This window comes from Xyrauchen texanus, chromosome 32, assembly GCF_025860055.1.
Source record: "Xyrauchen texanus isolate HMW12.3.18 chromosome 32, RBS_HiC_50CHRs, whole genome shotgun sequence".
Classification (NCBI taxonomy): Eukaryota; Metazoa; Chordata; class Actinopteri; order Cypriniformes; family Catostomidae; genus Xyrauchen; species Xyrauchen texanus.
The window spans coordinates 21,871,346-21,897,334 of NC_068307.1; the positions used below are offsets into that span (position 1 = coordinate 21,871,346).

At 36.1% G+C, this 25,989-nt stretch overlaps 1 protein-coding gene across 1 annotated transcript; it reads left to right on the top strand.

Moving 5' to 3' along the window:
• Positions 1-1,091: 1,091 nt before the first annotated feature.
• On the top strand, positions 1,092-21,576 carry ranbp3a (RAN binding protein 3a). The gene is made up of 18 exons (XM_052102052.1): positions 1,092-1,124; positions 3,242-3,326; positions 3,905-3,960; positions 4,041-4,077; positions 4,221-4,304; positions 5,302-5,373; positions 5,460-5,525; positions 5,702-5,788; positions 8,503-8,609; positions 10,361-10,459; positions 11,609-11,685; positions 11,787-11,862; positions 11,995-12,103; positions 12,374-12,498; positions 12,594-12,714; positions 15,066-15,208; positions 15,325-15,502; positions 17,910-21,576. Exons 2-18 carry the CDS (start codon positions 3,311-3,313, stop codon positions 17,951-17,953), a joined length of 1,497 nt encoding a protein of 498 aa, XP_051958012.1. The 5' UTR covers positions 1,092-1,124; positions 3,242-3,310; the 3' UTR covers positions 17,954-21,576.
• The last annotated feature ends 4,413 nt before the right edge of the window (positions 21,577-25,989 follow it).

Sequence of the window (25,989 nt, forward strand, 5' to 3'; positions counted from 1 at the left end):
GCTCGTACTCTTTTGTGAATAGTTCGTGAGAACTAGCTTGCTGAATAAAAGGATACGTTGTCGGATGGCGTAGCTCGCAGGATGGCTGAAGGTGGCTGAGACGGTCAGCTTCTTCTAGCCCTGTCCACGCTTGCTAGATGCCCCTCAAACGGCGACGCGGCTTCCAGGTCAGCGATGCGGAGAGCTTCGCTGAAGAGATGAAAATCAGGGTTCCAGCCTACGAACTACGCTTATATGCACTCTAGTCACGCCCATTTTGGCGGGCTTTGATGCAGTGAGCGCGCGGACGCCTCTCATTGGATGCGAGTTCGCCCAAGCTCGTCTATAGGCTGCAGCAGTTGCCGCAGAGCAACCTATGAGCTCGCTAGCTAGCTCGCTCAAGGTCTGCAGCTGCCGCACTGCGTTGACAATGGATACAAAAATTAAGGATAATTTTTTGGGCTTCAATATCTCAGAAAAGATGAATCTTTCCCGTAGCGTAAGCTAGCTTACGCAATACGAGAGAACCTCTCGTAAGAGAAACAGCATTTGGTATCACGAAGTAATGACAAACCTATACATGACATGTATTAATGGGCTTTTTGGATGGTTTTTACAGGTTTATTTAAATTCAGAGTTGTTAAAACAATGATAATGATCTTTAATCCTCATTAATAAACAATACGCTTATGAAAACGTACCATGGAATCGCTGTAATATTGTATTAACCAATAACCACGACTATAGTCTAATGTTGTTTTTGGTTTGTTTGGCAGTAACCAAGGTTTTGATACAATTAACCATGGTTTTACAACAGTATTACTTTAGTATCCATATAGTAACTTGGTTTTTCAAATAGTAACCATTTAATTATCTATGGTTAATTTTGTGGTTTATATGTTCTCATTTTTAAAGGGTAAACAAAGCTGCCAATTTAAGCCATTTTATCCAAAAATTAAAAGAGGTATCGGTATTGACATCGATATCGGCAATATTGGCCTAATAATACTTAGTACTGGATCAAAAATAAAATAAACGGTATCGCCCATCCTTAATCTGAAAGGGCTTTGGCGTCACGTTACGTCGGATCTCAGGAGGATTGTGGGTAGACAGCGGAAGTAAGATGGCGGGGTTGTCAGAAAAACGTAAGTGCCATTTGTATCTGAAATACCAGTGTAACTTCTCACAGACGCTGTTAATACGTGGAATGAATTATGTTATGATAAATATGAGTGGTTGGAGTTGAAGGACTGTTTATTTATGTTGGTTGTTTTAATGATGCATTATTACCGGAGCATCTTAACGCACCGGCCTCAGAGGTATAACTAATGTTTACATGCAATTGTGTACGTGTCAGCTATTTTTATGTGCATATACTGATCGGCGAATATGCATAATTATAGTGGCATATGAATTTTAACTGTAGCTGTTTTGTAGGAAGTGTATGTCTCTTTATTGGAAGGTTTCATTCAGGTGGTTTGTGACAGGAGTGGGTGGTCTTTCCCCATATTTAACACATTTATAAATCCCATTCGCTTTAGAGAACAGCTGAGGTAACTATTTGCTATAATCTGTTCTTTCATCTCAGACAGTCAGCTCTGATATTTACAGCGAGTTAAGGATTTAGGGATTATCAGAGTCTTATACCTGTAAACCTTACCAATACACAGGAAATACACTCTGACATTACGTTCATTTAAAATACCGTCCTTTTGAACTTTACTGGCAGTGGAACACGTATTAAGTTAATAACATATTAACAAACAGCATTGTGTTATACAGTGCATAACAGATCATTAGTAAATGTGCAATCAGACTGTGAACTCAATAAATTAAATTATCATACAAATGTCATATGAAATTTTCATGTGTACATGACCAACTGATCTGTTACGTATTATTTAGTGTTTGTTAATGATTTATGAAAGTTATTATAAATTGCTACTGTGAACTATTTGATACTAGGGATGCATCAATATATCGGCTGCCGATATATATCGGCCAATTATTGACCAAATTAAAATCATCAGCATATTGGTAATAAGCATGAAAACACATATGAAAAACTGATGGTTTATTTATAATTGATTGGTAACACACTTTGCAAATTTACTGCACAATCCAGAAATAATAAAAGTCATAATATTTAGAAGGGTTGACATTTCTTGTTTTCACATTAATGGGGAAAAAAACTCCATAATCGGATGTTATATTTATGAAAGTGGCACTTAACTATTTGCTACATGATGAGGGAACCCATCAAAAACTTTTTGAAACCAGCAGACTTTGACTTTTGAGATATTGTAAATATACACTGTAAAAAAATCCTGTTGTTTTTATAAAAAAAAAAAAAAAAAACAACAACAACTGGCAGCTGTGGTTGCCAGAATTAAGTAAACAACACAGTAAAAAAATGTAAACAACTTTACAGAACAACCTGTACATTTTACAGTTTAAAACGCTTGTCATTTACATGACCATGCTGGCACTGTAAAAAATAAAATACATTTCACACACAAACACTAAACACATGTGAAATTTAAATAATGCTGTAAACATTAACTAAACTACATTAAATATTAAACAGAACACCCCAAAGTACGTAACTGATGTTGAAAATAAGAAGAAACATAATTATTCCCATAAAATATAATGAAATATGATGGGTCATGCAGGGAAATGTGGGAACACCCGATTAATATAATTTTTTTACTGTAATTTTAACAATAATTTATTTTAAAAAGAAATGTACTCTCTTGTTAAACAATGTACATTTTTACCATTATACAGGAAAATCATACTTTTTACATCTAAAATTTAATTTTTACAATTTATTGTAAAAAAAATACTGCATTGTCTTAAAATATATAAAACATATTTACATTTAATACTCGTTAATCAATTAACAATTGTTTCTCTGTAGCATTTTTGCCATATTTTACCGTTAAAATTACAGAAATGTTTTACAGTGTATACAGTATATTGGAAATGCTTTATTGTAAGAACAGTGAAAAAATGTTTTTTTTGTTCTTTTGTACCTCTTTATATATTTTTAAGCATTCCTAAGTAAAACGTTGAGCTAATAACAAAATTCAGTGGGAAAATATTGGTTTCGTTATCGCTATCTGACTAAGCTGTAGTTTTGTTTTGTCAAAATCAGTATCGGCCAAAAATTGCCATATCGATGCATTTGATACGGTTTTTTTATGGTCATCACTGAATACATTGAAAATTTCTGTGTTTGCCGCCACATTTTGTTCAGTGTTTTCTCTCTGATGGACGGGGGTCAAAGAAGGTTGATTTCATCCTGAAGTGGGACTCAGACAGCAGCATGGCAGATGAGAATGGTGAGTTGTTTTTGGCAAACAAATCATCTGCATCAACTTTAGTGATGTTAATTTGATGGTTATTGGTAATTTAGAAAAGTCTGATTTGCTCGCTCAGAATCATTCAGTTAGTGATAATTGGATGAGCGTTTTGTTTAAATGGGTCATTGCAAGCGTCAAAGCCTGTAACTAGTAGATATCTGTGAAGTGTAAATTATAAAAAGACAGTCACACATCTCTGCAAGCCAAGCTGTCCTCATAGGGAGATAAAAATAGACACTGGCAAATGAAAGCAGATGTTTTTGAGTCTATCTGTGAGGATGTATGTCAGTTGTTCTGCATTTTTTACTTTCAGTTGCAGGCCTTTGTTTACTAAAACAATACATGACATGTACATGACACAACAATGTCTGGGCAGAGGATTAATTATTCTTAAGGATTAAACTAACATCTTTATACACCCAGTTCTCTGATTGATTCACAACAAGAACCATTAGAAATGAAAGTCTTGCAGTGCTCTTGTTTTGAAATGAATCATACAGTATAAAGTATTGTGTCCGCTCAGTCTGATGACAAAGTCAAAATCTTTGAACTTTCAGAGAAACCTGCTGTTGCTCCTCCGGTGTTTGTTTTCCAGAAAGATACAGCACAAAAGGTAAGAGTAAGACCAGTACATCTGTGCTTACGGCATGATTCAGTCTTATGTTGCCTCTTAAACACTGATTCTCTCCCCAGAGATCAGCAGAGGCATCCAGTACAGAGGATGAAGAGGGTGAGCTTTGAGTGTTTTTGCTGTCTACGGAAAACATTGATCTAAAGTGTGAGATATTTCTGGACAAAAAAAAAAAAAAAAATGTCATGTTTCAGCATCTTTAATCTAGGTTGCTCTCTCTGTTTGTTTGTTTTTTGTCCCAGACTCGGATAAAGATGGCAGTTCCTGCCCTGCTGCCAAGAGAGGAAGAACATCACCTTTAACACAGTTTCCACCGGCTTACTCTGGTAATCCAGAGATTTACATCTATAAAATAAGTGTGGTATAATGTACTTCCACTTCACGTCAAGGGAGATAATGACCACCTTACTGTACGTTAGCCCCTTTCTTACATGACTGCTTACCAAATAAATAAATTAAAAAGGACAGTAAATATTGATTTAAGTTTGGAGATCGGTTACCTAGAACTGCAGTTATGCAGTTTACTGGTCATTATATAAAAAATATTTGACTGCAGAATGCCATGATTGACCAATTTGAATCCTGTTCTAGAGCACCACGCAATCATAGATCTGGGGTGCGTTTTCCCAAAAGCATCATTAGCCAACTATCTTTGCAAACAGGGCCGCTAATAAGGGGGGGAAACTGGACCTTTTGTCACAGGCTTGAATGGGGCCCAGAGGGGGAAATGCTGTTCCATATTGTAAAGCGCATCTAAATGTGTTCAGCGGGAGACGCAGATATAAACACAGAGATGAGTCGCCTGGGTAGCGCACATTGATGGAATAACTGTCCGCACCCATTTGCAGAGTGCCCATGTGCATATGTGCTCAAGCAGGTCGGGGGAACCTTGAGGTCTGATGTAGAGGAAAACCCCACTATTGCAGAACAATGTATCGGTCTCATTACACTGTGCACACCGATTTTGTGTCTTCAGCAGCTTTCTCGCATTAAATGTCTTTCTGGTGTATGTATAAATGATTATTTTAATTTGATGTCCATTTGACCTCAACACAATTTATTACTCTACCCCCTGCTTAATTTCTTTAACAACATCTACAAATTGTTGGACCAACGTGGTTCAACCAACGTGGATGTGCAACATACTTACGATGGTTTCAGGAAACCGTTATGACTTAGCTACTTTATTTCTCCAATGATGTATCATACAATGGTGATTAAACAGTGAGCTATAGCCTTGTATGGGAAATGCACCCCTGTACAGTTTATTAAGGGCTTCTTCCATTTACCCCTGTTTTTTGACACACTTTCTTTTCGTTGTAGTTTATAAGAATAATGTTTTCATGCCATCCAGTTTCTGTCAATCACCAACTGCAAACTCAGACTCGGATCCTGGTAAGACTCAGATTTTCAATTGTAATGGGAAGTTGTTTGTGCATGTCCTGTAGATTTGATCTCTCTGTATTTGTTCTCTTGATCAGAGGAAAAGACTGTGGGGTTTCGTCTGAAGCCCCCGACATTGATCCATGGCCAGGCTCCAAGTGCTGGTGAGTCAGTCTTCAAACATCTGCAGTTTTGAACGGACTGTTTATTAATGTCCAGTGTTGATCTTATGAGGCCACCCTTTGAACTTTCTGGGCCTGACAGTTACAACCAGAGGGATTAATTTCTGTTGACCAGTCCTGCTGTGTTTTTAGCAAATATGTTTGATTTATTTTTTTAGGTGTCCCAAGCCCTAAACCCAAAGAAGCTCAGCGCAGCATCCTTCGACCTTCAGTGCTGCAGGCCCCACCGACTGTCGCTCAGAGCGGTGAGTTCATGAAGAGTATCAACTCAAATACTGTAGATCATGTGGCAGAGGTTGGAAATAATCTTCAAATGCCCTTAGGTCTAGTGTTACAAAAGATCCCAAATTATTTTGAATTTGATTATAGATATTGATCTCTTCAGCTGTGATGTTAATTTGTAGGCAAACCTGGAAGTCATGGGTTCTCTCTGGAATCGCCTATGGGTTTTTTTTTTATAAAGGAGGTTTTCAATTTGAGTAAAATAAGGTCTGTGGTAAATATTTCTTGTTAATTTATGTTAATGTTTTTCTACATAAGGACTACAAATACCAGAATCGTGTGAGGGAACGTGCCTGACCAAATGGAAAACCGTAGAAGTTCTTATCAAGCAACTTGTTAACAACATACTTTTTTTTTTTTTTTTTTTTTTTTTAAAAACAGCAGCTTCAAAATTCACGTTTGGGGTATGACTATGCATAATTTTTGTAGAACAAAAGGTCCAAGTATCTTCAAGAAATGTTTACCACAGACCTTATTTTATTCATAAATCTAAAACTGAAATTCAAAAAAAAAAAAAAAAAAAAAAAAGGAAAATCCCGAGGGCTCGAAAATGGAGTCTTTGGACTACAACCTGAACCGCTCTAATCGTTATGTTCGTGGCATTGTGAGCGCACCTGTGCTGCTCCAAAACTTGCATTGATGTCAAATGCACACAGAAGTACTGCATGTCTCACTGTGGTAGACATCATGCCAGGGTGCCCTTTCAATGACAGCTAGCCTTAAAGGAGACAAAAATATGGCTATGCCAAGGAGAATTTAACAACGAGTTCATACTCTAAAGGCCTTTTTACAGCAAACGCGACGCGATTCGCCCTCTAATGGCTCTTTCCCTTAGAAAGCGAAGTGAATGTTCGCCGTTTGCATATTCAGCTAATTGACAAGCAATTTTACTCCAGTATGGTTGGTGGCTCAGTGTCCCACTGGGCTGGTCCGCCCTCTGTCCATCACCAGATGAGAAGAAAAATCATTGACAAGTTTGAAAAGAAAACAAGAAAAGAAAACGATTCTCTAGCAAGCAGATCGAAAAAATACTTTTCTTCGATTTCTACAAGCTGCAGCAGCGAAGTGTGTTGTTGATTTGCTCAATGAGAAAGAAAACTTCCAAGACATTTCACAAACTATTTCAGTTCAAACTATTTCAGGTCAGTATCTGCTGGACAAGTTGACTGATAGCATCATTATGTATACACAGTCTGAGGGGTGATTTGAAAGAACAAAGTGTAAAGAATAATAACGTTTTATCATTTGAAACTATATTAATTATATGCCAATGTAACACATACTGTATATACTTGTGTTAAGTGCATTTGTTTAAAATCACTGCGTGATGCAAGCAGCCTCGTTTTTTTTTTTTTGTCCTGCATTTAGTAAAAAAAAAAAAAAAAATTATATTTTTTTTATTATCTCGGCCTTGTTGTATTGTCTGTGCATACTGGAAGCTTCTGTCACAAAGACAAATTCCTTGTATGTGCAAGCAGATCCCTTTTAAAGGGGATGCAAAGCGGTGATGGAACAATATCATTTCATGATAATTGAACCCATGAAAGTTTTTTTGTTTCAGTTTTTAAGACATTTCAAGCAAATTAACTACACATCCTCACTGCTGGTTCAGGATTTCTTACTAAGAGTATCTTCAGCATTTAATGTTGGTGGCCAAAACAGCTTTCCTTGCTTTCTGCCACCAGTTGCTCTGGTTCTATTAACTGCAACATCTTCCGGCATGTGATCTAAAGCTTAAATATTATTGTGCAGGACATTTCTTTGCCTGGTGAAGAAAAAGAAAAAAAAAGCTTGGCTTTGACATGCGTGATTCGGCACGAATGTTCTCTCCAGGGGAGTATGGCGTGTTAGGAATCTATTGTTTTGATTCAAAATGTTGATCGTGGTGAGAAATCATGCTGAACATTTTAATTGGTGTTCAAAGGCCTGAAGTATGCAAAAAAGACATTGATTAATGTTTGCACTTATCAGTTCTCATTGGCCATTCTGAAGGTATAAGCTGAGACAAATATTTTGTTAACCTTGGAATTACTTTACAATCAATGTTACGTCGCATGGATATTTTTAAGTAGAGAAAAAAAAAAAGTAAACATGATATTTAAAATCTGTTCAGTGCTATACAGTTATCCAAAATAAAATTTCAATATGGCCCAGTGTGATTTAGGATTCTTTATTGTAAAAGATCAGGAGCATCAGTCTACATGTCAGAACATGCTGTCTTGCGCTGTGTTGGCGCACGTTTAAGTTGTTTTGCGGGTGTGCTGTTTCCTTGTGGCTTAAAATAATAAAAATAAGGTAAAATAATAAACTTTCAAAAGTCTAAACTTAAAGTCGGATATGTCGATCCACAAATTGGCCTGAGGTGAGAGATAGAGGTCAGATGTGAGATTTGTGTTTTATGGTCCTTGCTCAGTAGGATGTGTTGACTCAGGTTCTCGCAGAGTTCTTTGACTTTTATGACATCTTGATGTCAGCCTTGCATAGGTTTGAATGCAAAGCTTTGTTGTAATCATTAATGATTCTTGTCAGAGTTAAGGAGTTTAAAATTACCATACAGCAGATTTTTCATCTTTGTTATGTAACATTTAGAACTGGATAATAGGATTCAGGTACCTTGAAAGTGCTGGAAATGTGCTTGAATTACACTTGAAAAATCTGTCGTTTAATCTTCCCATAGACACAAGCAACAGCAGATCAAATGGATTGAAAAATGCCTCAGGAGCAGAATGGGACAGTAACTCCAAGGTCTTGCCTGGTGGATCAGAGGATAATGATGTGTTATCGGTAAGGCATGACTGACGAGTGCTGTACTCCTATTGACACTTTTTAGCAAGACATACTTAAAATTGGTGTCAAGCACTATGACCAGACAAAACCAAGTTCTTGTAGTCCGTTTTGTGAAGAAATGCCAATATGTCATGTAGTCTCAATAGGGCGCAGACATAGATTTTTCTTAACTGGTTTTGTTTTGACAGATTTTACATTAGACATCAAGAAGTGACTGAACATAATCCCAAAATTGTCTGAACAAAAATAAACAAAATGTTCTTTGTGAAACATTGAAAGTTTGTTTATGTTACTAGGGCTGCAACTGCAAATCAAAATCTGTAATGATGTTCAACAAAATTGTATCATTATGTTGGTGACAAGAAAAGCCTCCATTATTGACATCACTACAGTATTGAAAAATACATTTCTAAAATGGAGGCCACAGAGCAAGCTGTAGCAAAAAAAAAGTGCATGACCCAAGTTGTCCGAATCGCTGTATATGAATTTTATATCAAACACTTGTAATGCACACACGCACACGATAGTGACTAAAAACCACCAGTTACAAAAGAATGGTGGAATAAACCATTAAACAGTGAAATAACAGGCTTATATAAACAGAGTTGATAGTGAAACACCCCGAGGACAAGTGGGAAATTCCAAAAGGAACAGATACCTAGATCCTCTGCACTACACACATCTTCGACATTCCAGTCTTGGCTGTCGGCTCTTCAAGTGAGACTCCAAATCACATGCTCATCTTTGCGTTGCTGCATGATCAATTGAACGCCTCCCTCACTGTTCAGCGACATCAGCCTCTACTGTACAAAGACAATGTTTGATCCAGACAGTCTCACATGCTTCCAATGCCTCATTCAATTCAACAATCACTTGAATGAGCTCCTTGATTTTCTCCACTGATCTTAACAATCTGCCACCTTTTATTCTCTTCCACTCTTTCAGTCTCCACATCAAGATAATTTAAGACAGGTGTTGGTAATTGTTCATGTGCGATTCTCAGCACCGCTACACACTTATTGGAAAGTCCTGAGCACATGCTTGTCAGCTTGATGAAGAGAAGGGGAGCAAAATTATTTTGACTAAAATACGTGTTGTTTGATGTTGAATTTAGGATTACCAGATTCATTGATTATCAAAATAGATGGAGGTTCACATTGATGCATTGTCCTTAGTTAGGCTTATGAAGGCTATTGTTGGCAATTAATTGATGGTCTATGTATTCCATTTCATGAGTAATGCAGGCAGAGATCAGTGAGGTGCATCGCAGTTCAACCGGCAGGTAATTTCGGTGGGGCCCATCCTAAAGCACTTTTAAGTCGCTATGTTAAAAGTTTCTGCTATATACCTTATCTGTTCATTTAAATTGAACACCCCTTTTAAAGGTTGAAAAGCCTATTTATTTTGCACAATTGTATGGTTAGTTGCATTTTATTTCTAGCATTTAGGATGGTTTTTCACTGCTTTTTGTGACCTTATCAAAACAGACCTGCAACCTATTTTGGGGTGCAAATCATCAGTTGAGAACTGCTTTTCTACAATATGCCAACGTCAGCATGCTTGAACATGGCATGGGCTACGGCCCAAAGGGCAATGTGTTATTTTACAAGGCTTTAGTTTCCGGAAAACTGACATCTAAATGTCTTGGGTGTTTTTGGCTGACACAGTAAACGTGATGGGGGTGATGAGAATACATGCAATCTGGCAACACATTTAATATTTAATTGCCTTTTGTTCTGTCTCTTGAGGTGAAGAAATGCGGAAAGACCTGTGACGAACCCAAAGAACATTGTGCACCAATTGAGGCCACGTTTTTATTTGGACAGAATATGAAGGACAGAGCAAAGGTTTGATTCATGTGATTGTTTCATTCCTTGAAATTTCTGCAAATCTGACATTTTGTTTGAACCTCCTGAGACCTGAGTGTGACTGCTGTGTGCATTTTACTAGTAACACCTTATTCATTTTCCTAAAAATTGATGTCAGCATATGTGGAAAGTTGTTAAGAAATTTTGAATAATACTGTACTATAGAAAATTTGTTTTTTTTTTTTAATCAAATGGTTTATGTTTCCAGGAGTATATATATTTTTTTTTTTATGTTTTTGAAACATTATTCAGCTTTTGGATGAACCCATTGATTCTTAGTGTGATAAATATAAGATTTCTAAGGAAAAATAGCACTAAAGTACAGAATAGTGTACGTTGCGTTTGGCAACATGGTGTTTTGCGATAAATCACCAAAAAAAAAAAAAAAAGGCTTATTGGATGAAACTAGACGAATCTAGATGAATCAGGTTTCAATGTAATAACTTTTTACCTTTTAATTTAGGTTTCTTACCAAATATAGATTTGTTGCCACTTCTCCCGAAGACAAACTCCACTCTGATCCGCACTATGTTGTTTTGTCAAATGACTCTGTACATTGAACGTTTATTACTTTACTAACAACCCAGAGCCTTCCGAACTGATATCAGTCGGTTTAAATTAATTTAAATTATGCGTTGCTGATAGCAAAGCCAAAATACAACATTCACGCTCGTGTATGCAGGGTTGCACAAGGTTAAAAACATTGAAATCCAAATTCAATTTGTGTAGTTTTTAGTCGGTGTAATGGACTAAAATATGACACAAAATACTTTCTGGAATTAGAATGTCACTACCCATAAAGCCCAAATTATACTTCGTTTTTGATGCGAATGCAAGCTATGCGTATAGTCTAGTGCTCAGCCTTTGAAAGTATACTCCAGATGACAGTGCGCGCATACTCAGGTGGTTGATTCTTGCATGCTGGGACTGCTGTGAGATGCTGGACTATTTATCTTTAGGAGTCTAGGCCCATAAAGATGTCTTATGTAGTCTTTCAGAATCGAGTTATACAAATGATTTCATGAAATATTTCATATTTCTTATTGCTAAACTCTGTAATTACTTAAAATTAAATCATGTATTGTAGTAGTCTTCCTATTTGAAGTTAGATTTGTTTTTATTCTGCAGGTGGGTAAACCTTGTGACTCGACTGAGAGTGAAAATTCAGAGGAAAAAAATTACTTCTTACAGTACATCAATTCCAGGTACTGTAGTTCAAATGCTTATGATTGTTGAAAGACATTTTTACAGGTCTTCTTAGGCATAAACCTGTCACGGTTCTTGGCACAAATATTGTTTCTTATAGCAAACAGAAAGCTGACAACAGCAATGCCAACAGTGCGAAGTTTGTTTTTGGACAGAACATGTCAGAACGTGTCTTGGTAAAACAATAAATTCCTTACTAAAATCTTACTTAAAGTGTTTGCCAGAATTTGGCTAGCTCAAACAAATGATAGATCACAGTTCAAGACCTTGGCTATAAGCTTAATCCCACCTTTATCTAATGACTACAGGCACTGCCGAAATGTAGCACTGAACTAGCCGGCGACAGCAGCGAGTCACAGCCAAAGATCGGCTTGTTCAGCCAGCTTTCCTCCTCACAAGATCACAACCTGGAGAAGAGTACGTATATTAAACATTGTAAACAAAAACAAACCTAAGATTGAGCTATGAAGTGATGAGTTTCCAATGCCAAGTCATTTTTCTGTCCTCACTTCAAGTGATATAACACACAAAGCAACAAAATTACAGCCAACCAGAAGACATTTCATATTTAATATTCAATTGTGATTAATATTCAGTTGTGAGACTTGATATAATTTTGGGTGAACTGTCCTTTTAAGACATATGTAAAGCACTGCAGTTTGTAAATTATTCTCTAATGTGCTTTAGGTGACAACACTAAAGAATCTCTGGAGGAGTCTGCGGCACGACATGAAGCGCACAAAACCCAGAAATGTATATTAAAACAAGTGGAGGTCAGGACAGGAGAGGAGTCCGAAAGCAATGTGCTACAGGTAAGTGCAATTCTCAGATCGGATCAATACATATGAGCATCATAAAGAAACATGAGATAATGATGCTGTGGTGTTGTGTCTGTGTTGTTTTTCAGATGCAGTGCAAGTTGTTTGTGTTTGATATGGTCTCTCAGTCATGGGTGGAGAGGGGATGTGGAGTGCTAAGGCTGAATGATATGGCATCTGATGATGACGGCACCTTACAGTCCAGACTGGGTAATGTAGAACTGATCTGTAACAGGCCTGGGTTATCTATGCCTGTTCAAAGTCACCCGTAACTGCGGTTTTCATGTCTTCATGAAGAAGTAATTTTGCATTATTTAGCAACATGAACCAGTGGTCAACCCATAAGGGTTTTTCCATTGGCTATTAATTTTATAGAATTATTGGTCTGGCAAATTAAAGAAGGGTCAGCAAATGACTACTATATATTTAATGAAATTTAATTATAACAAATAAAATGTATTAAATGTAAACACTTATTTTATTCAATATTTACTGAACATTCACAAAAACAAAACAACATCTGAAAACAGATTATCATCCATTTACAAGGCTTTCTGCAGTTTTGAAAATGTCACAAGGGGGAGCTAATACTCCTGTTGACCCTTAAATGTATGGAAATTTATCCAAGCACTTTTACTTATTCGGGTCTTAAGAGACCCAACACGTATATCTATCACAATTTAAATAAAATGCCCAGATAGTGTGTAGAATTTTCAAAAATTTTCAAGACAATAATAAATTTTTTTTTTTTTTACCCAAATTACAATAGCCGTACCATACTGTTCAAGCGATGTACTTGCTACTGTGGTAAGAAAATGTATGCAAACCCTTTGGAATTAGTTTGTTTTCTGAATTAATTGGACACAAAATGTGATCTCATCTTCACCAAAGTCACAAGTATAGGCAAACACAATGCCCCAAAGCAGAAAAGTAGCCCTAAATCATGATCCTCCCTCCGTTGGGATGATGTTTTCATGTTGGTATGTGGTGCCCTTTTTACGCCATTCATTGTGCTACATGTTCTTCCCAAACAATTCAACCTTCGTTTTATCAGTCCACAAAACATTTTCCATTAGTGTTGCAGAGTGTCAAGGGGTCTTTGTTAAACAGTTTGAAAGCAGCGGCTTCCTTCATGGTGTTCTGCTATGGACACCATGCCTGACTCATGAACCGAGATATTAACTACTTCCATTGACTCAAAATCTTTAGCTGTCACTCTAGGGTTCTTTTTTACCTCATTGAGCAATCTGCGGTGTGCCTTTTGAGTCATCTTGGCTGGTCGGCCACTTCTTGGGAGTGAATTTGTCTAACTGTCAACAGGGGAAAATCGAAGGTTTTCTTTAACTTTGTAACCCTTTCCAGTTTTAGCCAAAGCAACAATTCTTGATTTAGGGCTTCTGAGCTTTCTTTTTTGGTGAGGCATGGTCCACGTCAGCAGATGCTTCTTGTAAATAGAAAACTCAAAATGTTGGAGTGCTTTTCTAAGTCAAAGCTCCAATCTAACCCACATTGAATGCCAGGTTTGCCAGCTCTTGACTCTAATTAACTTTTGTTGACATAATTAGCCCATGGGGTTCACTTACTTTTTCCACAACACTGTGAATGGTTAATGGGATTTTTTCAATATGGACATGAATGATTACAATTGTTTGTGTGTTGTTGGATTAAACACATGGTGTTTGTCTATACTTGTGAATTTCATGAAGATGAGATCACTTTTTATGACCAATTAATGCAGAGAACCAGCTAATTCCAAATGGTTCACATACTTTTTTTTTTTTGCCACTGTATAATCACTTCCATGTTGCTGCTTCATCAACAGCAATTGTAAATCAATCTGTGAAACAACAGCACCACCTTGAGTAACAAGTATCATGTGTAATATGTATGTGTACACGCATATGGAATACTGATAATTCACCATTGTTGCAGAGAAAATCAATATATACAGTATTTATTTATATGAATATAGTTCTCATTTCATGACTGGTTTATGTCTTTCATCACATAAATTATTTTTTTTTTTACAAATATTTGCAAGGCATTTTAATCTGTGTATCAATCTGTGAAACATGCTTATCAGATATGGGTCCCCATGAAAATGACTTGACATTTTTCTTTTTTGTGTTAACATATTTCCTATTTATTTAAATGGAAAATTTGGGCGAGACATATCAAAGGGATCATCCCCTTTATTAAGAGCCATTAGCCTTTAATTTACATCATGCATTATATGTTACTTACTATTGCTACTGGGATGCAGATAAGGAGGAGGGGGCATTCTCATTTTAGAGAGTATTTTGTTAGACCAAAATATATATACATTATATGCCCATGAATGCAAGAAGAGGTATTGATATATTTTTGGTAATTTTCCCAGAAGACAGAAGTTTATTTTGCCAACTTTTACGAGTAGGCTAGCATGTAAATGTCTTCAAAGTTGGATGGATTAAAAGCCTCAAAAAACCAGTTTCAATTTCATTTAAATTGAACATAGGGTTTTTGTTTTTAGAGTTTCTGGTAACTGCGAGCTGACCCTGATGTTGTTTTGTGTGTTGCAGTCATGAGGACTCAGGGAAGTCTTCGAGTGATCCTCAACACAAAGCTTTGGCATCAGATGCAGGTGGATAAAGCCAGTGAGAAGAGTCTCAGAATAACAGCTATGGACACAGAGGAGCAGGGGGTCAAAGTCTTCCACATTTCTGTAAGATTGCACTGAACTGATTGGTTGAGCTTGTTATCATAGTTAATTACTGCCTTGCTGCAGACTGTGAACATTGTTCTTGTTTTAGTCTTATTTGGTCTAATCTCATGTCTCAGTCCAGCTCTAAGGATGCTGCCCAGTTGTTTGCAGCCCTGCATCATCGTATCCTGGCACTGCGGAACATCAATGGGCAGGAGTCTGACACCCTGTCAGCTCTTCCTTGGAGGGAGATCATCCACTTCAGCGACGATGACGAGTCCCGCACACCTCCTGCAGTAGTTACACTTGCATCAGGTAATCTTTCATCCCAAAGCAAGAAATAAGTGCTTTCAGTGTATTGTTTGTAGTAGGGCTGCACAATGAATCAAAATAAAATTTAAATCTGGTATATAACCTTCTGCAATTATTAACAACCTGTTAACATTCATGAGAGAATCCACAGTCTTTCTTTGTTTACATTTGTTCAAGATAGTCTGTTGTAAAGAACGTAATTAATGTTGACAGACCATATATCATTCAAAAGGTCTAAGCCTCAGGCATGGATGTTTTACACTAGAAATGTTACTGATAGAGTGATTTCTTAATTTATGTCTTTTGTCAAAATATCAAAGCAAACATTATGAAGATGCACACACTTGGTGAAATATGTAAACTCCCATTGATTTGTCCCTAGCAGGCTTCTGTGAACAAAATCCAATTGAACATTTAGTCCAAAAGTGTGCACATTTATAGAAATATTGATGGATTCTTTATCTACTACTTGATTATTTATTTTTTTTTTTCCAGAATGTTTAAAATGTTTTTTAAAAAGTAATATGTGAAAATTGTTTAGCCGTGCTACTAAATTCACCATGAACTGTGAAATACAGAAATGTGTATATATATATATATATGTAATATTTTTAAACCCTTTTTTTTATTTAATTTTTTTGCATTATCCAATTGGGATATATATTTTTAAAAATTACCTGATGTGAATTTATATTGTCCTAAAAATAAAGTCTACAGTTTTGTCACTAATTATTAAGTCTTGTGGAGTGACTAACAAGTCAATTTCTAACTGTGTAATCTTTTATAAATGTAAGTAAATAAGACATTTTCAAGCTTTTTAGTTAAAAATAAAATAGATTAAAAAATATGAAATATATTGATTTATTTTCAGCAATAATAAGCTTAAAATAACTTTTAAACTTTACATATTTGTGAGGATGCTAGCATATAGATGTCTTCCTGTAACTGTATAGCCTAATGCAATGCTATGTCCTACTTTACTCCATCTAAACTACTTTAAACGGCATTTAGCTAAATATTTTATAATTTTGCATTTTCCTTTTATGATATGGAAGTATATTAATGACAAATGTCTTTGGGGGGGGAGCACACTGAATTGCAGAAAAATACATGCATTGCATTAAAATTGCTTGCATTTTTGGGGTATGCCATTTTATATGGTTGTATATTAAAGCTGAATATTTCAATTTAATTCAATAATACATTTTGACCTTCCAAATTTCAGTTCCAAAATACACTGATCAGGCACAACATCAAAACCACCTGCCTAATGTTGTGTAGGTTCCCCTTGTGCCGCCAAAACCGTGCCAACCCGCATCCCAGAATGGCATTCTGAGATTATATTATTTTTACCACAGTTGTACAGAACATTGTTTGTGTGAAAATCCCAGGAAATTAGCAGTTACAGAAATACTCTAACTAGCCTGTCTGGCACCAACAATCATCCATGCAATTATCTAATCCAATCATGTGGCAGCAGTGCATAAAATCATGCAGATATGGGTCAGGAGCTTCAGTTAATGTTCACATCAACCATCAGAATGGGGAACATTTTTTGATCTCAGTCTGTTGGTGACAGACGGGCTGGTATGAGTATTTCTTTATCTGCTGATCTCTTGAGATTTTCATGCACAACAGTCTCTAGAATTTACTCTGAATGGTACCAAAAACAAAACGCATCCAGTGAGTGGCAGTTCTGTGGTTGGAAATGCCTTGTTGATTAGCAAGGTCAATGGAGAATGGTCAGACTGGTTCAAAGTATATGGTTACTCAGATAACTGCTCTGTACAATTGAAAAGAATATCATCTCAGAAAGCTACACAATATTAGGCAGGTGGTTTTAATGTTGTGACTGCTCTGGGTATATATATTTTAAATGTCATCTTTATTATTTAACAGGCTGCATTTGTTCCATTTTATATTTTGTTTAACAAATTTGCATGGTTTAAATTCAGTTGGGAGTTCAACCTCCTATAACAGTAAAAGGATGTTATTGGGGTTGAATTTCCAGCTGAATATGAACCACTGAAATTTGGCGAATTTGCAAAGCAAAATATAATGGACCAAATATTACCTATATATTTTGGAACTGAACTTTGTAAGGTAATAATTTATTATTACATTTTTAGTAATGAATTTTATACAGCCTTATGTAATTGCATTCCCAAAATATGCATGTACTGTTCAGGCAATGGTTTTATATTTCAATTAGTGCAATTAAGTGAGCTTTTTGTGTCAATGACATTTGTCATTGATATGCTTCCATATTATGTCACCATTAACATTTGCTACTTAAAATTATAATTTGTCACACTGCAGGACCAAATTTAAGTTTTCATTTAAATATAAAAACATTTAAATTACAAATATATATATCTATCTAATCTCTTGTGTGCCTATTTTTCATCAGGTAATCCAGAGGCAGGTGTGTATCCATCCACAGCGGACACATAGTGCTGAACCTGCTGCTGATATCAAGCCCACAACGCCTCACTGCAGTCCTCTAATTACTATGCAGATGTTTCTGTCTAAACTCCATCCTTGGGTATACTGTAGTCATGTGCTTTTTAGTTTATATGTCTTATTTATTTTAAGAACTGGACACGTAACACTCTAAACGTCATCATATTGATGAGAACAAGAGAATCTTAGTTTTTAGTTCAAGTGAACAGTAAATTTATCATTCTAAATGCGAGCAGTCCATGTGAGGTTTGATTATTCATATAAAACATGTATGTGTATTTACCCATCTAATCTTTCATCAATGTTCAGTTCCATCCGCACCATTAAAATCCTTCCTTACACCTCATCAAGCTGAAGCTGCACTGCATTAGATCTTACACAGAATATCTCAGAACTACTTCGTATAAATCATAATATCCGTAAGTCACGTTTATATTAACCTGTAGCTTACTTGTGTGGCACTGTAGAATAGTACGAATTTAGGTCTAGAAATAGTTTTGAATCAGAAACCTTCACAATGCAGCTCTAAATTGAAGTTGAACTCCTTTAGTTCACATTTGTTCAGTCTATTTGTTAAACTTCTCCTGCACATCAGATATTTTTGCGCTTGTACCTCTAACTTGGACTCTCGTGTAAATGGTGATTATTTGAAGAGTGAACCTCATGTGAAGGCCTCACCTCTAGACAAAAGGAACAATTGTACAATGTAAGTTTAAAGTACTGTGAATGATCATCCACTCTTGAAACACGGTATATGCAAAAGTTCCTTTTCTCACACACTATATTTTTATTAACATTGTTCTGTATATCAGAGTTATTATTGTACATAGTTTAGGATACAAGCTTTTATAGCATAATGTCTTATTATAGACATTTATTCTTATCGTAAAAAATAGGTTCCATATTGTGTGTTACTATTTTACTACAATGTTAGCATTACAGGTTTGTTTGTGTGGTGGGGATGTGGTTTTTTTTTAATGGCTTTTGTCATTAGATCAGAAAAATGTAGACTCTATCTTTGTTGGTCACAAAAACTCCTGTCAATACAGTGAGAAACATTACAGATTTTCAGGTTTCTTTAGGTTGAGCAATATGTTCTGGAAAAGAGCTGAATCACAGTTGTGATTATGTGGTTTTACAATAGGTCTATTAGGATAAATTTCATATTGCACCCCAAAATTAAGTGACTTTTTTTTTTTAATGTTTTATTAGCATTAATTAAATTATTTGAAAGGAATATAAATATGTAAATCGGCCAATTTTTGTTAAAAAAATTATTTTACAATTCACAATTTCATGACAATTAGCATAAAATATGTATTTGTGAGTATCACCCATTATACTGTTTCAAGATTTTTTGGAAGAAACTAAACTAAGTTCATCATTTATTGAAGGTAGTTGATCATCCAGTGAGCGTGGATCAGACATCACTCGTGAGGCACATTACTGCCAAACAACTAAAACGTTTAAAAACTCTGTGACTCACGCAATGAAGTCAAAAAAGGGCTTTCCCCCAATGACTATGAATGCTGCTGTATTGCCCAATACAATAGCAGTGATTGGTACTAATTTGTAGCATATTTTAATAATACAAAATGTGACATTGGAAAACAATTCTTTGTAGATTGTTAGCTTTGTGTGACTGTTTCTATTTATGCTTCCTGAAATGTGTTTAAAGCAGAGCTCAATGCAGCTTGATGAATACTTTGTAAAGCTGAAGAACAGGATGTGTAGCATCTGACCATGTGAAAAAGACTGTAAAGAAGAAAGGGTTGAAATGAATATGCTTCAGTCATGTGTAGCTGTTTTTCTCCTAAATGTGTTCAAACCAATGGAACAGGTTACCTTAGTAGTTTTTATAGTTGTATACTCTCTAAAAAAAAAACTTCATGTGAAAACATATATTTTAATTAAAATATTGTAAAATAAATAAAATTAGAGATGTATGTAGATATGGTGGTCAAATGCTAATAGATTTGTCACAGATTTAGCAAGGTGCTTATAAACAAAATAATATTTCCAGTCCATTTTTTTTTTTTTTTTTTTATAAATGGCACCTAATTATTGTTGTTTTGTGGGTCATGTTTTTGAGGGCCACTGTATGCCCATAAAGGGTTCTATAGTTAGATGTTTCCCATCAATATGAAAGCATGTAAACTAGCAGGGCTAAAGGTTTACAAAATGGATGTTTGCTTAGTAAGAGTTGATTGCTGTAAATGTTTACATTCAGTGTGTTGCAGCACGTGTACTGTAGGACACATTCCTGGTCTTTTTTTTTTTTGTTCCTTTTTGGGTTGATTGTGTAGACCTCAGAGAGACTGTGAACACATCGGTGCTATTTCTGGTCCAAAACCACTCGATTGCACTAGTCTTGTGGTTTTTATATACAATTTCACTCTGATGGAAGTGTTTTAGAGATGATTCAGAAGGGCTAGGCTCCTATTGGACACAAGCATCTGTTGAATTCACTTGGATAATTACTGTATTGTTTTTTGTTTTGTGTTTGTTTTTCAAATCATAATTTGGAAAAGTGGAATGATTTAAAATGTTGTTATCAGTGGGGTTTTCCATAAACCATGTGGCAAGTTTAACCATTGTAAAACCAAAACCTGGAATATGCACATAATCTTGTACTTTTTTCCCTGACTTCTCCCATCTAGCATTTCATTTTGAAGGATCTCTCTCCAAAGTCTATACTGTGTTTGTTTGCAGATACAAAAAGTTAAAAAATGTCTTACTATTCCACCCCTCACATTCTGTATAATGGTTTTACACTGTAACCTGTTGCTGCTTTTAAAAGACACATTCTTCTGCCACATGAAAGCCTAAATAGTCTTTGTATTTAAATCAGACTGTTTCATTAAGTTTCCTTTTCCATTTGTCTGAAATCTCGACCTTTTGTTTTTTTAATGGTTACTGAAATGTGAAGATTTCATTCTACACATGTACACTATATTTTTTTGCCCTGTATGTTTTGGAGAATTTTAAGTCCAATGCAACTTAAGCTCTATGGACATGCTTTCTAATACTTTAGTAAATAATTTTGACTATTGTGTACATTAAGGCACTTACAATGGAAGATTATTGGGCAAGGCATTGCACCAGAATAAATGTTAAAATGCACACTACAGCCACAAGACGTAACCATGAGATTAGTGTGATAGAATCCGTAAGAAACAGATAAATATTTAAGTCCTTTTTACTATAAATTCTTCCTGCCCAGTAGGTGGCGATATGCACAAAAAAATGGGAATTACCAAAATCAAAAGAATGTGAAATTGGAGATCTATTGTAAAAATGACTTAAATAATTCTCTTTTTCTCACCCACACCTTTTAAATAGCTTCTGAAGACAGACTTAACCACTGGAGTCATAAGGAATACTTTTATGCTGACCTATGTGACTTTTAGCTTCAAATGTTTGGCATCCATTTACTTCTAAAAATCTTAATTTGTTTTCTGATGAATGAAGTCATACAAATCTGGGATGCTATAAGGGTGAGTAAATGATGTGTGAACTATTCCTTTAATTGTGCACTCAGTAATTATTTCCTCATTAAAAAAGTTGAACTCCTAAAAACATGAATTGTAATTTTGCAATAAATGTAAGAAGTCATGACCACTCGCATGATTCCAGTCATATCTGTAACCTTAAAAAAGCTGTTTTATTCTATATGGAGAGGGTCCGCACATGGGAGCTGCCATTTTAGAATCACATGACTAACCTATAATACTCTTTTGAAGAAATGCAATCCCTTTGGGTAAGAAACAGATTGATATTTAAGTCATTGTTTTTACTTTAAATCTCCATTTTTACTTCCACATTATGAAAGTGGAGATTTATTATAAAAATAAGGATTGAAATATTGATCTATTTTTTCACCCAAAGTGATTCAATATAGAGTTTGGATTACTTTTATGCTGCTTTTAAGTGATTTTTGGAGCTTAAAATGTTTGGACGCCATTCACATGCATTGTATGGACCTACAGAGCTGAAATATTCTTCTAAAAATGTTGTTTGTGTTCTGTAGAAGAAAAAAAGTCTGGAATGGCATGAACGAGAGTAAATGAGAGAATTTTATTGGTGAACTATCCTTTTAAATAGATACTGTAGTTCTGTCATAATTTACTTTCGCACTTTCTTTTTTCCAAGGAACATGAAAAGACATAATAGGCAGCATGACAGCCCCAGTCACCATTCACTTTCATTGTATGGAGAGAAAAAAGAAAAGTGAAATGAAAGTGAATAGTGACTTGGATTCTTTTTCATTTCTCCTTCACATTCCATAGAAGAAAGAAAGTCATACAGGTTTGGAACAACATGAGGGTGAGTACAGTGCATCCCGAAAGTATTCACAGCGCTTCACTTTTTCCACATTTTATTATGTTACAGCCTTATTCCAAAATTGATTAAATTAATTATTTTCCTCAATTCTACAAACAATACCCCATAATGACAACATGAAAGAAGTTCGTTTGAAATCTTAGCAAATGTATTAAAAATAAAAAATTAAATCACATGTACATAAGTATTCACAGTCTTTGCTCAATACTTTGTTGAAGCACCTTTGGTACCACTTACAGCCTCAAGTCTTTTTGTGTAAGATGCTAGAAGCTTGGCACACCTCTTTTTAGTCAGTATCTCCCATTCTTCTTTGCAGGACCTCTCAAGCTCCATCAGGTTGGATGGGGAGCATCAGTGCACAGCCATTTTCAGATCTTTCCAGAGATGTTCAATCGGATTGAAGTCTGGGCTCTGGCTGGGCCACTCAAGGACATTCACAGAGTTGTCCCGTAGCCACTCCTTTGTTATCTTGGCTGTGTCCTTAGGGTTGTTGTCCTGTTGGAAGATGAACCTTCGCCCCAGTCTGAGGTCCAGAGCGCACTGGAGCAGTTTTTCATCAAGGATGTCTGTACATTGCTGCATTCATCTTTCCCTCAATCCCGACTAGTCTCCCAGTTCCTGCCACTGTAAAACATCCCCACAGCATGATGCTGCCACCACCATGCTTTACTCTAGGGATGGTATTGGCCAGGTGATGAGCGGTGCCTGGTTTCCTCCAGACATGACGCTTGCCATTCAGGCCAAAGAGTTCAATCTTTGTTTCATCAGACCAGAGAATTTCGTTTTTCATGGTCTGAGAGTCCTTCAGGTGCCTTTTGGTAAACTCCAGGTGGGCTGTCATGTGCCTTTTACTGAGGAGTGGCTTCCGTCTGGCCACTCTAACATACAGGCCTGATTGGTGGAGTGCTGCAGAGATGGTTGTTCTTCTGGAAGGTTCTCCTCTCTCCACAGAGAAATGCTGGAGCTCTGTCAGAGTGACCATCGAGTTCTTGGTCACCTCCCTGACTAAGGCCCTTCTCCCCAATCGCTCAGTTTGGCTGGGCGGCCAGCTCAAGGAAGAGTCCTGGTGGTTCCAAACTTCTTCCATTTACGGATGATGGAGGCCACTGTGCTCATTGGGACCTTAAAATATCTACGGAGGTCTACAGACAATTCCTTGGACTTCATGGCTTGGTTTGTGCTCTGACATGCACTGTTAACTGTGGGACCTTATATAGACAGGTGTGTGCCTTTCCAAATCATGTCCAATCAACGAATTTACCACAGGTGGACTCCAATCAAGGTGTAAAAACATCTCAAGGATGATCAGTGGAAACAGGATGCACCTGAGCTCAATTTTGAGTGTCATGGTGAATATGTACATGTAATTTTTTGTATTTTTTTTTATACATTCGCAAAGATTTCAAACAAACTTCTTTCACATTGTCATTATGGGGTATTGATTATAGAATTTTTTAGGAAAATAATTAATTTAATCCATTTTGGAATAAGGCTGTAACATAACAAAATGTGGAAAAAGTGAAGCGCTGTGAATATATTAAAAATATAATCTTTAAAAAAAATTTTTTTTAGTCCAGGAACTATTGGTGTTCAAAAAGATGAAGATTAGGACAAATGTGTTTCCCTTCACATGTTAGCTCATTATTTGTGCTCTTCCAGACACAAGGTGGGTGAAACCTCCATGCCATATTTTGCTTCTTTCAAAATATTTATGGATTCAGTTTAAATGCACGTTTGTACACTGACTCAGTCATGTCCATATTAGGTACATGTGTGGCATCTCTAACCACGGACTCTGGCTTTCTTCACGGTCCCCATGTAAATAAATCTGGTAAACCACAGAAAATGTTCTCTGGATGAATCACCAGTATTGGTCATGATAATTACCACCCAGTATGATTGTGGTGTAACTATGGAAACAGTAAAAAAAAATGTAAAGCATTATTCAATTTGTTTAGAGGAATATTATTATCTCTGAATATTATAAATTAAGGACATTTAATTAAGAAAAAAAAACATGTTCCATTATATCAGATTACTGTATATAATGTACTAGAGATAAAAAAATAAATAAAAATAATAATAATAATATATATATATATATTGCTTTTTAACCAACCACTGTTTTAGATAGCATATATCAACTTTGATGAGAGTTGGCTCCTTTTCCATTAATCTGGTTTGGAAGACTGTTGCTCACATACTTTCATGGTCTCAACCTTGATTTATATGCTCAACTGCAATGTTTCAATGAGTCATTTCCAATGAACTAATCATTAGCAGAAATGGGAAAAGCTGAGATTTAATATTTGCGGTTGCTTTTTCTGAGATAAACAGCAATTATAAGGTAAAGAAGGAAAAGAAGACTTCTGTACACTCTCTTTGCATGTAAAATAAATAACAGTGCTGTGCTACACTCAGTGTTGGTATGCTGTCAGTTTCAACTATGTTTCATCATACCCCAATTGTTAGATCATTTGGTGTTTACAAATAAAGGAACCTAGGAATCAAGGAATCTGACTTAATGCTCCCCTTGACTGGACAGGCTAAGATTCAGAACACTACATAGGCATGACGTGTAAATGTAGAAGTCCACTCAGTAGTTTTTAAAACTTAAAATTTTTACGTCTAAAGAATTTAATAGTATTTTTGAAAATATGTTGAAAGTTATCTACACTTACGTACATGATATGCATACTCCAGTCATATCAGTAACCTAATAACAATCTACCTCATGGGGGATGTCATGTTGAGATCACATGACCAGCTGAATATTTCTTGATTTATCTCAGTAATCCTCCTATTATAGGACATCTTTGCTCATAGAATAAATTAACCATGGCTGATTGTGAATAGCGCATTTCTTCAAATGGCATTGGTAACCAAAAAAACATCGCTTTTGATATTGCAAATGAGAAAAACTCTTGTTTCAGAATTGAAGAGAAATGATGTCATATTAGCACAATGTTCTGGTTGAAAACATCTTTATGTAGAGAAGTCACACAGAATGTTTTAAAACAGGGGTCTTCGCCCATTTTCAGGCGAAGGACCCCTTGGTGGGTAGAGAGACGGAGCCGGGACCCCCGTTACATACTGTATAAAATCGAGTGTTGCATTTTATGCCTATAAAAACGCTAACAGTAGGCTGCAATATTATTGTATTTACATACTTTATAATTTTTACATAGCAAAGCCATTGAAATAATTATTAAATGCTGCCCTGCTGAAAAGACCAGCTAAAACCAGCATAAAATGGTCGGCTGGTTGGTCACCCAGCCTGGTCAGAGCTGGTCAGACTGGTTTTAAAGGGGATTTGAACCATTTTTTTAGTTGGTCAGGCTGGTTAGACTGGTCATGCTGATCTTAGTTGGTCGGGATAGTCTTGGCTGGTCTTAGCTAGTCTCTCAGCCGGGCCAGCTACAACGTATTCAAACCCCCTCTGAAACCAGCTAACCGACCAGCCTGGCTAGGCTGGGCAACCAGCTAATACCAGCCAACCAGTTTAGGCTGGTTTTATGCTCTTTTCAGCAGGGTGTACAGCATAGGCCTGCAACATTTTTGACATGAAGTGACATTTTACATTTTCCTTGTTAATCCCCGTGCCAACCTCCTCGAAAAAGAAAGAAAAAGACAGAGAGATAGATAGACAAACAATACAGACAGTAAAACAGACAGACCCTATA